Source organism: Lithobates pipiens, unplaced genomic scaffold, assembly GCF_037356315.1.
Source record: "Lithobates pipiens isolate NorthernLeopardFrog02 unplaced genomic scaffold, aLitPip1_a1.2 Scaffold_27, whole genome shotgun sequence".
NCBI lineage: Eukaryota > Metazoa > Chordata > Amphibia > Anura > Ranidae > Lithobates > Lithobates pipiens.
Window position 1 is genome coordinate 211,459,219 of NW_027507788.1, and position 15,171 is coordinate 211,474,389.

At 44.7% G+C, this 15,171-nt stretch overlaps 1 protein-coding gene across 3 annotated transcripts in view; it reads right to left on the reverse strand.

Moving 5' to 3' along the window:
- The window catches only part of MMEL1 (membrane metalloendopeptidase like 1), a 362,546-nt gene that overhangs the window by 280,420 nt on the left and 66,955 nt on the right, over positions 1–15,171 (reverse strand). For 2 of the 3 annotated variants that reach the window (XR_013263284.1, XM_077458215.1), the window contains exons 1-2: positions 663–1,229; positions 103–266 (exon numbers count right to left, since the gene is read on the reverse strand). Coding sequence is in view for 2 of the 3 variants with exons in the window: in XM_077458215.1 (XP_077314341.1) it covers positions 103–266; positions 663–712 (214 nt within the window). In the remaining variant the exon portion in view is untranslated. Of the gene's footprint in view, positions 1–102; positions 267–662; positions 1,230–15,171 lie in introns of those variants that run through there. The other variant, XM_077458217.1, reaches the window with a different exon arrangement.

Sequence of the window (15,171 nt, forward strand, 5' to 3'; positions counted from 1 at the left end):
TATTCATAAATCTCCCAATTCTCTGTAGACCAGACGTTTTTCTACAAGCCTATCAAAAAAATATACAATTCACAAACCAAACAACGAAACACAGACTCTTACCTTTGTTGGTGGTGTACAGGACCAGCAATGCCACCATGGCGCAGGTCATCAGAACTAGCAGCACGGAAAGTCCGATCTCCACGATGCTCCAAGACTTTTTCACCGTCTTGTTCGATTTTTCCACAATGTCCATCTGACTTTCCGATTTCCCCATTATGGTCACTCTTGGAGAAAAAAAAAAGAAGTCGGTTTTAGGAGGTCATGGTAGCGGTTTTAGGTGACGCCTAGCGATAGTAAGAGCAGCTGATGTTCAGGATGAAGAGAGAGAGAGAGAGAGATGAGGATGGGAGGCAGAGACGGAACAAGATGACAGGAGACAAGAAAATTGCAAAGGCAAAAACGCAGATTGTGACACATCCAACAACCTGACAACATAACCATCAGACACCAGAGAGAAGGAGATAAAAACAGAATTAGGAAAGGAAACGCCGAGCAAGAATGACATTAATGACATTAATCGCCTCCAAGCAGAACTGGATTAAACACATCCTTGAAATGAAGATCGAGGAGAACATTTCACACATTTAAAAAAAAAAAAAAGAAAAAAGAAAATAAATTACATATATTTTTCCATCTGGTTGTCCACCGTTTTGGGGGCTTCATTTTCCATCTCCTCCAAGTCTCTAAAGTAATTGCAATTTTCGGAAAGACGACTTATTCTCGCCTCGGCTGGGGATGGGGGGGGGGGGGATTTAATACTATAGGAAGCTGAGATTCTGCTCTTGCTCTTGGAAAATTGTATCCATCCGAAGAGATCGCCCTCCTTCCCCAGACCTCATTGATCCCGGGGAAGCTATCGATCCCCCGCCAATCAGCCAACTATCCGTCTTTTTTTTTTTTTTTCAGGGGGGGGGGGGGGGAGTCGTTTCAGAGCCGTATGTAAATCCTCTGGCAGGCTCGATCCATGCCGGGAGGCTTCCGACAGATCGGAATAGCTTCTACTGTCAAAAAAAAATAAAAAATAATAATAATAATCAGACAGCCCCTTGTGCACGGTGATAGGAATCAAACTGCCTTTTGTGGCTTGGCCGCTGCAGAGTTTCTATAGCAAAAGCTCTCTCCCTTCTTCACCTCTGCTAACTCCTTGGAAAAACTTGGGAGCTGGAATGAGCTGTTCGGAGCGTGGAGTAACTAGAATATCCAGAGGGGGGTGGAGAATAAGATTTAAAAACAGGGAGAGAAAAAAAAAAAAAAAAAGAGGAAGAATAAAGGAGGGAGCTTGGGGGGGGGGGGGGGGGGGTTGTAGCAGACACAAATTCGAAGGTTAATAAATAAAAAAAACGCAAAAAAAAAAAGATAAATGAATACTATTCATTTTTTTTTGCTTTTTTTTTTTTTTTTGTATTTTTTTTTTTTTTTATAAAACGTTTGTTTTATAAAATGTTCAAGTGACTATGTTATTGGGTCATAGTAGGCTATTTAACCACTTGACCTCTAGAAGATTTACCCCCCCCTCCTTCCCAACCAGGCCATTTTGTGCGATAGTTTGACAATTATGCGGCCGTGCGACGCTGTACCCAAATAAAATAGATTTTTCTTTTGGTGACATTTGATCCTCTCTGCGGTTTTTATTTTTTGCGCTATAAACAAAAAAAAATTAAAAAATAAAAAGAGCGACAATTTAAAAAAATATATATTTTTCACTTTCTGCTATAAAACATACCCGATAAAATTTTTTATTTTTTTTAAAAACGAAGGGGCCAGGGGAGGGGGGAGCAGACACAAATTGCAAGGTTAATACTATTAATTTTTTTTTTTTTTTTGCTGTTTTTTATTTATTTATTTTTAAATATTTGTTTTATAACATTTTCAAGTGGGTCATGGTAGGCGATTTAATTTTTTTGTATTTTTTATTTATTTTTATAAAACGTCTGTTTTATAAAATGTTCAAGTGACTATGTTATTGGGTCATGGTAGGCGATTTAACCACTTGACCTCCAGAAGATTTACCCCCCCCCTTCCCGACCAGGCCATTTTGTGCAATACTTTAACAATTGCGCGATCGTGCGACGCTGTACCAAAATAAAATGGATTTCCCACAAATAGAGCTTTCTTTTGGTGATATTTGATCCCCATCTGCGGTTTTTATTTTTTACTCTATATACTCTACTCTATTTACTCTATATACTCTACTCCATTTACTCTATTTTACTCTATTACTCTATTTTAGTTTATTTTTACTCTATTTTTAGTCTAAATAGTCTATTTTTACTATAGACAAAAAAAGACAGAGGATTTTGAAAAAATATATATATTTTTTTAACTTTCTGCTAGAAAATGTACCTGATAAAATAAAGTACAAAAATAAATAAAAATCGGGGGGTAGAAGACACAAATTGCAAGGTTAATACTATACATTTTTTATTTTTTTTGCTTTTTTTAAAACATTTTTTGCTGTTGTTTTATAACTATTTCAAGTGACTATGTATTATGTCCTGGTAGGCTATTTAACCACTTGACCTCTGGAATATTTACCCCTCCCCCCTTCCTGACCAGGCTATTTTTTGTGATACTGCACTGCGTTACTTTAACGCAGTCAACGCTGTACGCAAATACAATTGATGTCCTTTTTTTTCCCACAAATAGAGCTTTCTTTTGGTGATATTTGATCCCCTTTGCGTTTTTTATTTTTTGTGCTATAAATAGAAAATATTTTCTTTTTTTTTACTTTCTGCTTTAAAACATATTCGATAAAAAAATAAAAATAAATCTGATTTCTTCAGCAGTTTAGGCCAATATGTATTCTGCTACATATTTTTGAGATAGACGCACAGATTGGGGTAAGGAGTTCCATAGTGGTGAGGAGTTCCATAGTCAACATGGATGTCCGCAGGTAGGGGCAAGGGGGGTCAAGTGCCCCCCCCCCCCCTGGAATCAGGGATTGGATCTTAAATTTAGGACAGTTGTGTCGCTATCGGGGTGCGAGCAGACCGCACCCGGTTGCCACCCGCAAGTGGGATGACACCATCAAGGTGCTGCCAAGCCCCCCATTAGTGTAGTGTGACTGCTTTTCCCTACTCAGTCCAGCAGAGAACTCGGCGGCGCTGTGACAGGAGAAAGGCGAGCTGCGGGCTGTCAGAGGTCCCCCCCCCCCGCTTGCTCCCCCCCCTTCTCCTTTCAGGGAGAAGAGACAGCAGCTCTCACCAGGATTCCCCGCCCAGCTTCCTGCCCACTCCGTTCCTTCCCTATTGGCCATAACTGAGGGCCAATCAAGGAAGACTAGGAGAGAAGAGCATCATGGGACATGTAGTCCCAAAGATTGGCAGCCCCATTTTCCACAGGGAGGAGGCTACAGCTCAAACAAGAGAGAGATTGAGAGACTGCAGCCTGGAAAACAGCTGGGGAGAGAGCGCTACAGGACAAAGAATGAGGAGTGTGCTGGGCGGAAGCCAAAGAGAGAGCCATGCTGCCTAGTGCCACCAGAGAGAGCTACGATGCCCAGCACCACCAGAGAGAGCCACGCTGCCCAGCACCACCAGAGAGAAACACTGAGCCACTACCAGGGTATAGACATGCTACACTACTGACCAGAGTCGGCCCCGGGGAACCCAGAGTGAGCGATCGTCCAGCCAGAGGGATCACTGCTGTAGTTTCGCTGGGTCTGGTAAGAGGGCCTGTTGGCCATTATCCATTACTTATCGTAGGGACTGTACAATGTCTGTAGTCTCTGACCATGATAATGTGATAATGACATTGTCGAAAAGGGGCGGTGCATGGGTGACCCTAAAATGATGCCCCCCTCCCCTGAAAAAAGTTCTGCGGACGCCCATGTGGTTAAACGAATGGGACACTATTCTGTACTCCTGGACCTCTCTGCTGCCTTCGATATGGTTAACCAAGCCCTCCTCCTCAAAAAACGCCATGCCTTTGGTCTCCATGACTGTACTCTTCGCTGGTTCTCTACCTACTTATTTAACAGCACCTTTAGCGTTACTTACAATTCTACTTCCTCCTCTCCTCTTCCTTTCTCTGTTGGGGTCCCCCAAGGTTCTGTTCTTGGACCTCTCCTATTTTCAATCTACACCTCCTCCCTGGGTCAGCTGATAACCTCCCATGGCTTCCAATACCACCTCTACGCTGATGACACCCAAATCTATTTGGGTGTCAATCTATCTCTCTGTCAATCCCTCCACTGGCTTCTGCTCACCCAACGAATGAAATTCAAAATACTAACAACTACCTACAATGCCATCCACAACTCTACCCCCACCTACATCACTGATCTAGTCTCTAAATACCAACCTAACCGTTCTCTTCATTCTTCTCAAGACCTCCTGCTCTCTAGCTCTCTCATCCCCTCCTCCCATGCTGTTCTCCAGGACTTTTCCAGAGCCTCTCCAAGCCTATGGAACTCCTTACCCCAATCTGTCCATCTATCTCCTACTAGCTTTTAGATGATCCCTGAAAACCAACCTCTTCAGAGAAGCCCATCTTACCCACACCTAACAACTGTATTTTCATTTTGTCCATCTGACCATCTCCCACAGCTACTACCCTTTGTTCCACTTGATCCTTCCTTCTAGATTGTAAGCTCTAACGAGCAGGGCCCTCTGATCCCTCCTGTATTTTATCGTAACTGTACTGTCTTCACCGATGTTGTAAAGCGCTGCGCAAAACCATTGGCGCTATACAGGGCCGTCTTTAATATAGTTTGGACCCTGGGCAAAAATTTTCTTGGGGCCCCCCCATGCAATTTCACTCCCCACCTGCTCTGAGACATACAATAAATAGCAGCTAGACTTAAAATCAGTTACTGTGTCAGATCAGGCAGCAATTGCAATTGGTTGCCAGCGGTTAAAGCTATCATTACTGCTTACTGAGTGGTTGCTAGAGGTTACAGCACACATACGGCTCACTGATTAGTTGCTAGAGGTTACATCAAATGATTTCTGCTTGTTAATTGGTTGCTAGAGATTACTGTACAGCAATACTGCTCACTGATTGGTTGATAAAGGTTACAGCACATCATCTCCTCACTGCAGGGGAGCATGATATACATATGAATGCCACCTTTATTTACATATGAATGCCACCACCCACAGCTATTTACTTAGTAATGCCGCCGCTATTTACATATGAATACCAGTTATTTATATGTAAACACAGGGTCTGCAGGTAAGTCATCTGTACACAACAATAGGGCAGAGCTGGGCAGCATTAGTACCATCACTTCACACTGAGATATTGAGACACACCACAGGGCTAAAACTTCAAAGGACAAGGGAATTTACACTGGGATAGTTGGCAAGTATGAGGCAGCTGCTTTGGGCCCCACAACAATCACAGGGCCCAGGGCAGCTGCCCCTTTTGCCCTGCCTTAAAGACGGCCCTGGCGCTATATAAATCCTGTATACCCGTATTTATCGGCGTATAACATGCACAGGTGTATAACACGCACATTCATTTTAAGCCCTTGTACACACGGTCGGAGATTCCGACGGAATGTGTCCAATCGGACAATTTTGTCGGATATTCCCGACTGTGTGTGGTCTCCATCGGACTGTTTCCGTCGGAGTATCCGACGGACCAAGTTTTCCAACTTGTTGGTAAAATTTTTCCGACAAAATGCTCCGATCGGACATACTCCGATCATGTGTAGAGAATTCCGATCGGACAAAGTGCCACGCATGCTCAGATCAAATTCCTACACCAAAGCTATTGGCTACTAGCGTGAATGTAGTCCCTTCGTAACGAAATAACGCCATCATGTTCTGAACGATCGGATTTTCCGACAACTTTGTCCAACCGTGTGTATGCAACAGTTTCGGAGAAAATCCGACGGACATTAAAACACAAAAAGAGAGTAGACAAAACCATGCCACGAAGGGCAGGAGTCAAAGGGAAAACATATAAAAATAGAGAATCATCCCAAACCCCCCCCCCCCCCAAATCCCCCCAATCCAGGTGCACAACCTTGGGGACAAATCCGCCATCATGGATGCAGTTCCCCTGAAACCAAATGGGCAAGGATACCAAAACGATGGAATATTTTTACTTATTTATTTATTTTTACAAGTAATGGCGGAGATAAGCGGCTTATTGCCGGACTGCGATATTGCAGAAAATAAATCGGACACTAACTGACACTTTTGGGGACCAGTGACACTAATACAGTGATCAGTGCTAAAAATATGCACTGTCACTGTACTAATGACACTTGCAGAAACAGAGGATCCATGCCTTCCCTACTGACAGATCGCTGTTCTGCCTGTGCAATAAACATCCTTGAACCCTGCACTCTGTGCATAGCACACCTCTGAGCCCTGCACTCTGTGCATAGTGCATCCCTGAACCATGTACTCTGTGCGTAGTTCACCCCTGAACCCTGCAGTCTGTGTGCAGCGCACCCCTGAACCCTACACTCTGTGCGTAGCACACCCCTGAACCCTGCACTCTGTATTTAGTGCACCCTTAAACCATGCACTCTGTGCGTAGTGCACCCCTGAACCCTGCACTCTGTGCGTAATGCACCCGTGAACCCTGCACTCTGTGCGTAGTGCACCTCTGAACCCTGCACTCTGTGCGTAGTGCACCTCTGAACCCTGCACTCTGTGCGTAGTGCACCTCTGAACCCTGCACTCTGTGCGTAGTGCACCTCTGAACCCTGCACTCTGTGCGTAGTGCACCTCTGAACCCTGCACTCTGTGCGTAGTGCACCCCTGAACCCTGCACTTTGTATGTAGCGCACCCCTGAACCCTGCACTCTGTGCGTAGTGCACCTCTGAACCCTGCACTTTGTATGTAGCGCACCCCTGGACCCTGCACTTCGCACTCTGTGCGTAGCACACCCCTGGACCCTGCACTCTGTACGTAGCGCACCCCGGGACCCTGCACTCTGTGCGTAGCACACCTCTGAACCCTGCACTCTGTTCGTAGCGCACCCTTGAACCCTGCACTCTGTTCATAGCGCATCCTTGAACCCTGCACTCTGTACATAGCGCACCCTTGAACCCTGCACTCTGTTCATAGCGCACCCTTGAACCCTGCACTCTGTTCATAGCGCACCCTTGAACCCTGCACTCTGTACATAACGCACCCTTGAACCCTGCACTCTGTTCATAGCGCACCCTTGAACCCTGCACTCTGTACATAGCGCACCTTTGAACCCTGCACTCTGTACATAGCGCACCCTTGAACCCTGCACTCTGTTCATAGCGCACCCTTGAACCCTGCACTCTGTTCATAGCGCACCCTTGAACCCTGCACTCTGTACATAGCGCACCCCAGATAAGGGCTTCCATACTGCTGATGCGGCCCCCGATAAAATTGAATTCAACAGCCCTGCTCTGGGGCTTTGGCTGGATGGATTGTGAAAGTCATCCAAAGGGCACACAGGGCAGCATGTGTTGACCCACGGGAGGTGATGACAGCACACTCGGCGAGGGCGGCATCCTGGGCAGCATTCTCCAACGTCTCTATGAAAACCATATGCAGAGCCACATCTCGGTCTTCTCATCATACCTTTCTGAAGCATAAGGTGAACCTTGGCATAGATATGTGTGAACATCGCTCTAGGTCAGTCTCCCATCTCCACCTCCAATGACACACAGACCAGGTGCTGGCCCTGTCCATCACGGATTCCAATGAGCAAAAAGAATTCTGGTTGACCAAACATCCTGTAAAATCACCTTTATTTCAGCAAGTCCAACCTGGGTAGCATTCTCTAATATCTATTTAGGAAACCATAGCAGAGCCACGTCTTGGTCTTCTTATTATACCTTTCTAAAGCACTAGAAGATGGACCCAGGGGTCCCGTCTACAGCTGATTTCGGGAGGAAAACGATAAAAGTATCTCCTCCACACAATACTTTTTTTTAGCACTTGCCCACCCTATCAGCTAGTTATTTATCATAGGTATGCTGACAAGCTGGCACCAAGAATACAAAAAAATTATATCAAATACTTACTGTAATTTTTCTTTCCTGGCGCCAATCCATGGCTGGAAGCATACGAGCCCTCCCTCAGTAAGTAGATTTTTACTGACAACCCCAGGGGGGAGGGGGGGGTGTGTTTACAGTCTTTCTTTTATGCTATCCCCTGGCCCAGAGAGAGGAGATAGAGGCAGAGCTCTATCATAGGTGTGCCGCCATGGATTGGCGCCGGGAAAGGAAAATTACGGTAAGTATTTGATACAATTTTCTATTTTTTTTTCCTCAATTTTTACTACTTATTCCCAATAGAAAAAGAAAATGTATGCATGCAAATTTTCTATCAAATAAAGACCTATCTGTCCCAAAGATGTAAAATACATTGCAATAGACTACAATTGTTAAAAAGTATATTGAGCGAAACTGAGATATCTCCAAAGGATAAAAAAAGAGCTCCGGGACTCAGGGGGATTTAAGGAGTAAAAGGCCCTTAGTGGTTAACCTTGTTTTTTTTTTTTATAATAAACCTCTTACACTATTTGAAGCCTCTTTACTCTTTCCTGAGCATTGTACACCAATATATACAGTATCTCACAAAAGTGAGTACACCCCTCACATTTTTGTAAATATTTTACTCTATCTTTTCATGTGACAACACTGAAGAAATGACACTTGTCTACAATGTAAAGTAGTGAGTGTACAGCTTGTATAACAGTGTAAATTTGCTGTCCCTTCAAAATAACTCAACACACATCCATTAATGTCTAAACTGCTGGCAACAAAAGTTAGTACACCCCTAAGTGAAAATGTCCAAACTGGGCCCAAAGTGTCAATATTTTGTGTGGCCACCATTATTTTCCAGCACTGCCTTCACCCTCTTGGGCATGGAGGTCACCAGAGCTTCACAGGTTACCACTGGAGTCCTCTTCCCCTCCTCCATGATGACATCACGGAGCTGGTGGATGTTGGAGACCTTGCGCTTATCCACCTTACATTTGAGGATGCCCCACAGATGCTCAATAGGGTTTAGGTCTGGACCCATGCTTGGCCAGTCCATCACCTTTACTCTCAGCTTCTTTAGCAAGGCAGTGGTTGTCTTGGAGGTGTGTTTGGGGGTCATTATCCTGTCGGAATACTGATCTGTGGCCCAGTCTCCAAAGGGGGGGGGAGGGTCATGCTCTGCTTCAGTATGTCACAGTACATGTTGGCATTCATGGCTCCCTCAACCAGGGTTCTGTGGAACTTTTGCATTCCAAGAGGTAGCTGGGGGTTCCTTGAACTGTGGTTGATTGACGTCCCTTTTGAGGATGTCTGCATGGTCCCAGGGCCAAAACCATTTGTCCCAATCAGACATGACACTGATGATCTTTAGTGGCATTCTGACCACTACCATAGGGCTTTCTTCTGACCACCAAAGTAAGGGGCATTTTTCCCCCTGACCCCCTGGTTCTTACTCGGGGTTCCCAGAGACCTAAAAATTGTTTCAGGGATTCCTTTAGGGTAAAAAGGTTGAGAAAGGCTACACTAATGTGACACTGGCTTTTGGTTTAGGTGTTTGCTGCCACGGGGGCTGTTGAATTTGAGCATAGACACTTTGGCACAAGGTAAGTATGCTGGCAGTGGGCTGGCTCTTGGGAGGAATTATGAAAATATCAAAAAGGCTTTGATGGGTCATATGATTCCGGAGGAGTGGGTGTTCCTAGGCAGGCAAAAATTTGCATTCAGACCACATTAAAATACAACCCCCTCCTGGGATGCTAAGCTTCCATGAATGAACAAATTTAAATCCAATGAAGGAAAGTGGTGGGCCAAGGACAATCTAGCTGGGAAGGAAAGCACTAGACCTCCTCCGGCCAGAAAATGAGGTGGGCTCTATCTGACTTCCTGCAGCTTCTAATATACATTGTGAGAAACTCCTGTAGCTCTCACCCACTGAAGGGGCTGCTGGAAACACCCTAAGTAAGACCCTAAGTAATGCAGAGGCCACCAATCCCACCAGCACACAACAATTACATCTCAGTCTAGGGGATGTCTTTTAGGATTTATTGCAGCAGAACTTTAACAGGAGGAAGGGGTTTGGGGTCACGGGTTTGGGGTCACAAACAGGGGTTTGGGGTCACAATGTTCTGCAACAGCACAGGAGGACAAACTTCTCCCTAGTCTCTCGATAGCAGCTTTTTGGAGGTAGCAGAGATGGTAGGAATGTCTGAGGCCTCACAGCTGTAGACCACAGGGCAATCTCTGGCCACTGATCCCTTCTGGCACTTGCACAACAAATAGTGTCCTTCAGCAGGTATGCCTCCTTAGCAATTCTCCTAAGTCCCTCAGCCCAGCCACGGCTGAGGCCCAACTGTAGTCTCCTTTCTCAGTAATTCTTTCCTAGGGGCAGCAGCCCCAGTAGTACTGGAACCCTCTCTGACAAGGAAATAGCAATCTGTTCAGGTCTCCTGTCTATTTATCACCTCCCCAGCCATCTTCTGGACACCTCCTTCCAGCATACCTCCCAACAGTTTGAGATGGGAATGAGGGATACCTATTGGCAAACGTATGTAGGTATAGAATACACCCCCTGCCATACCCCCTTAAAGAAGAATTATACAAAAAAACATATTAGTTAAGCCCATGTGGGCTTTTTTTTTACTACTATTACTTTTCATTAGCTTTTGAAATTCACAGATGCAGCCATTTAGAAACTTGGTGAAAGGTTTAGCGCTGGGAAACACTTTTTGAAAGATAAAAAGTGCATTTTATATACAACTATATAGATCAGACCAAAATGAGGGACAAATGAGGAGGAAAGAGGGACAGAGGGACTAGACATGTGCACTGCTGAAAAAATTTGTTCGTTTTCGTTTCATTGTTTTTTTTTTTATTTCGTTTTTTCGGGTCATTCGTAAATTTGACAATTCGAAAATCTGAAAATAAGAAAGAAAATCCGAAAAAATTCTAAAGAATAACTAACTATTAATAACAAACTATTAAATTATAAGTATTGGGATTTCCTTTTAAAATTTGACTGTTAGTGAATGTAACGAATACGAATTTATCCAAATTTACGAATTAACCCAAAATAACGAATGCCGCATCTAAACAAATGGAACAGAACAAATTAATAAATAATAATAATAATAATAAAATGTTTGTATTATTATTATTAATTTGTTACGTTCCATTCGTTAACCACTTGCTTACTGGGCACTTAAACACCCTTCCTGCCCAGACCAATTTTCAGATTTCGGTGCTCTCACACTTTGAATGACAATTACTCAGTCATGCAACACTGTACCCAAATGAATTTTTTGTCCTTTTTTCCCCACAAATAGAGCTTTCTTTTGGTGGTATTTGATCACCTCTGGGGTTTTTATTTTTTGCGCTATAAATGGAAAAAGACTGAAAATTTAGAAAAAAAACGCATATTTCTTTGTTTCTGTGAGACAGAATTATGCAAATTATTAATTTTTCTTCATAAATTTTGGCCACAATTTATACTGCTACATATCTTTGGTAAAAATAACCCAAATTAGTGGATATTATTTGGTCTTTGTGAAAGTTAGAGAGTCTACAAGCTGTGGTGCGAATCGCACAAAATTGATCACATCTGATGTACTGGTGGCCTATCTCACTTCTTGTGACCCGAACAAGTCAGGAAAGTACAAATACCCCCCAAATGACCCCTTTTTGGAAGTAGACATTCCAAGGTATTTAGTAAGAGGCATGATGAGCATTTTGATGTTGTAATTTTTTTCCCACAATTCTTTGCAAAATTAAGATTTTTCATTTATTTATTTTTTCTCCACAAAATTGTCATTGTAATTAGTTATTTCTCTCACATGGCATGTGTATACCACAAATGACACCCCCCAAAAAATTCTGCTACTCCTCCTGAGTATTACAATACCACATGTGTGGGACTTTTTCACAGCCTGGCCACATAGAGATGCCCAACATGCAGGTAGCGCCATCATGTGTTCTAGGAACATAAATTACACATTTAACTTGTTGACTATTTATTACACTTTTGAAGCACCAGGACAATGACACGTGACACGTGACACTGATGACAGATGGCACTGATACGTGGCAATGATGACACTTTTACGTGGCACTGATGAAACGTGGCACTGATGACAGATGGCACTAATACGTGGAACTGATGACACGTGGCACTAATACATGGCACTGAAGACACGTGGCACTAATACATGGCACTGATGACAGATGGCACTAATACGTGGCACTAATACGTGCCACCGATGACAGATGGCACTAATACATGGCACCGATGACGCGTGACACTGATGACAGATGGCACTGATAAGTGCCATTGATGACACGTGACACTGACAACAGATGGCACGTGACACTGACAGGTGGCACTGATGACAAATGGCACTGATATGTGGCACTGATGACAGATGGCACTAATACATGGCACTGATGACAGATGGCACTATGTGGCACTGATGGCACGTGGCACTGATGACAGATGGCACTTATACGTGGCACTGATGACAGATGGCACTGGGGACAAATGGCACTGACAACAGGTGGCACTGGGGGCAGGTGGCACTGGGGGCAGGTAGCACTGGGGGCAGGTAGCACTGGGGTGGATGGCACTGGGGGCAGGTAGCACTGGGGTGGATGGCACTGGGGCGGATGGCACTGGGGCAGGATGGCACTGCTGGGGGGGATGGATGGCACTGCCTGTCCCCGGGGGACACGGCGAACACAGAACTTCCACGATGCGCGCCCGCGGCGGCGTGCATTGCGGAAGTAAACATTAGGACGTCCAGGGACGGCCTCCCGGACGAACGCGCCTGCTCTATGGCCGTCATTCGGCTATAGGGCGGGCGCAAGGTGGTTAAGGAGCAGGCTAGTCAAGTTCCTCCACCCCAAACTTACTCTTTATGAACCTTGCTTTGTGCACTGGTGCGCAGTCATGTTGGAACAGGAAGGGGCCATCCCCAAATTGTTACCACAAAGTTGGGAGCATGAAATTGTCCAAAATGTCTTGGTATGCTGACGCCTTAAGAGTTCCCTTCACTGGAACTAAGGGGCCAAGCCCAACCCCTGAAAAACAACCCCACACCATAATCCCCCCTCCACCAAATGATTTGGACCAGTGCACAAAGCAAGGTCGAAAAAGACATGGATGAGCACGTTCTGGGTGGAGGAACTTGACTGGCCTGCGCAAAGTCCTGACCTCAACCCAATAGAACACTTTTGGGATGAATTGGACTGGAGACGGTGAGCCAGCACTTCTCAGCCAACATCAGTGCCTGACCTCACAAATGCGCTTCTGGAAGAATGGTCAAGCATTCCCATAGACACACTCCTAAACCTTGTGGACGGTCTTCCCAGAAGAGTTTAAGCTGTTATAGCTGCAAAGGGTGGACCAACTCAATATTGAACCCTACGGACTAAGACTGGGATGCCATTAAAGTTCATGTGTGTGTAAAGGCAGGCGTCCCAATACGTTTGACAATACAGTGTATGTTAACACCTTTACAGTGGTGTAATGTATATATGAAGCAGCTTAAAGCACATATGTGTTCTTGTGGCTATGAGGTTGTGCGCTCAATGCTTGCTCCCAGCATAGTGACCGAGCTGTCACTAACAGAATCATGTGATTGCTGTAACAGCCAATCACAGTGATCACATGATCATGAAGCCACCTCCAGGAGGCAACACAAAAGGGACAGCTCTAGGCATTACAACCGATTTTAAAATGGATTAACAATAAATTGGGTTGCCTTAATGTAAGTTATCGGTCATTACTGCATGTATGTTAACGTCCTCAAAGGTGCGACATCACGAGTATATCAAAAGGTAAATATTTGGTCACCTTTTTTTTTTCTTTTCCAGTTTGATGAGCGTTTCAGGGAAAATGATATGATGAGACCAATTTCAGAAGCTGAAACCCAACGCACGGTGAAAACTGAGCCAAGTTTCTGTCACGTAAAGCGATGCGAGCCCCCGTGATTGAGGCGTACGAAAGGCAGAGCAGTTACTTGGAACGTTTAAAGAAATTACAATTCCTCGCCGAAGGCCAGGATGTCATATATTATCCCATTAGATCGTTTTCCCCAGAAGGATCCCTGCCGGGAAACCAAAACAATGAGCTGTAATCTTATTGACCTCTCCGCTGACATAATCCAGGTAGGACAGAGCCGGAGGGGCCTTAAAGGGGGACTCCACTCAGGACAAGCTGCATCGGCCAATGGATGTTTTGGATACGTGTATTCACAAATAAATTCTTCCAAAGTCTTGGTGCTGAAGGTTCAAAATTAGTTCCCCATGTATGTATCCCTTCTCTAGATTTTGTTATGTTACAGCCCTTATTCCAAAATGGATTAAATTCATTATTTTCCTCAAAATTCTACAAAGAATACCCCATAATGCAACGTGAAAGAAGTTTGTTTGAAATCTTTGAACATTTATAAAAAAAAATTAATTAAAAAATCCCATGTATATAAGTATTCACAGCCTTTGCCATGACACTCACAATTTAGCTCAGGTGCCTCCTATTTCCACTGATCATCCTTGAGATGTTTCTTCAACTTGATTGGACTCCACCTGTGGTAGATTCAACACACTTTGTGTGTTAGCTTCCTGTTACCTACCGTGTGCTCTGCTGTTGTTACGTTACCGACTTTGGCGTGTCCTTGACTATCCCTGTTTGCCTGTGATCCTGACCTTTTGGTGTGTCCTTGACTATTCCTGTCTGCTTGTGGCCCCGACCTTGGCTTTGTCCCTCACCATCCCAATCCTCCTGTTGCCTACTGTGAGTGTGAGCTGGGGGACCCTGGGGGTTGCGACCTGGAGCCAGTTGCAGCCAAGTCCATCCTCACCACTAGAGGCTCTGGTGAACACCTGCTGGCTCTTATGCCGCGTACACACGACCGGACTTTTCAACATCAAAAGTCTGACGGAATGATTCCGGCAGACCATTCGATCGTGTGTGGGCTGCAGCGGACTTTTGATTTGGAAAAGTCTGACAGACTTTAGAAATGGAACATGTTTCAAATTTTTCTGCCAGAACTCCGCCGGACCCAGTTCCTACCGAGAAATCCGCTTGTGTGTATGCTAGTCCGACGGACAAAAACCGACACAAGGGCAGCTATTGGCTACTGGCTATGAACTTCCTTATTCTAGTCCAGTCGTAACGTCATCACGTTCGAATCCATCGGACTTTGGTGTG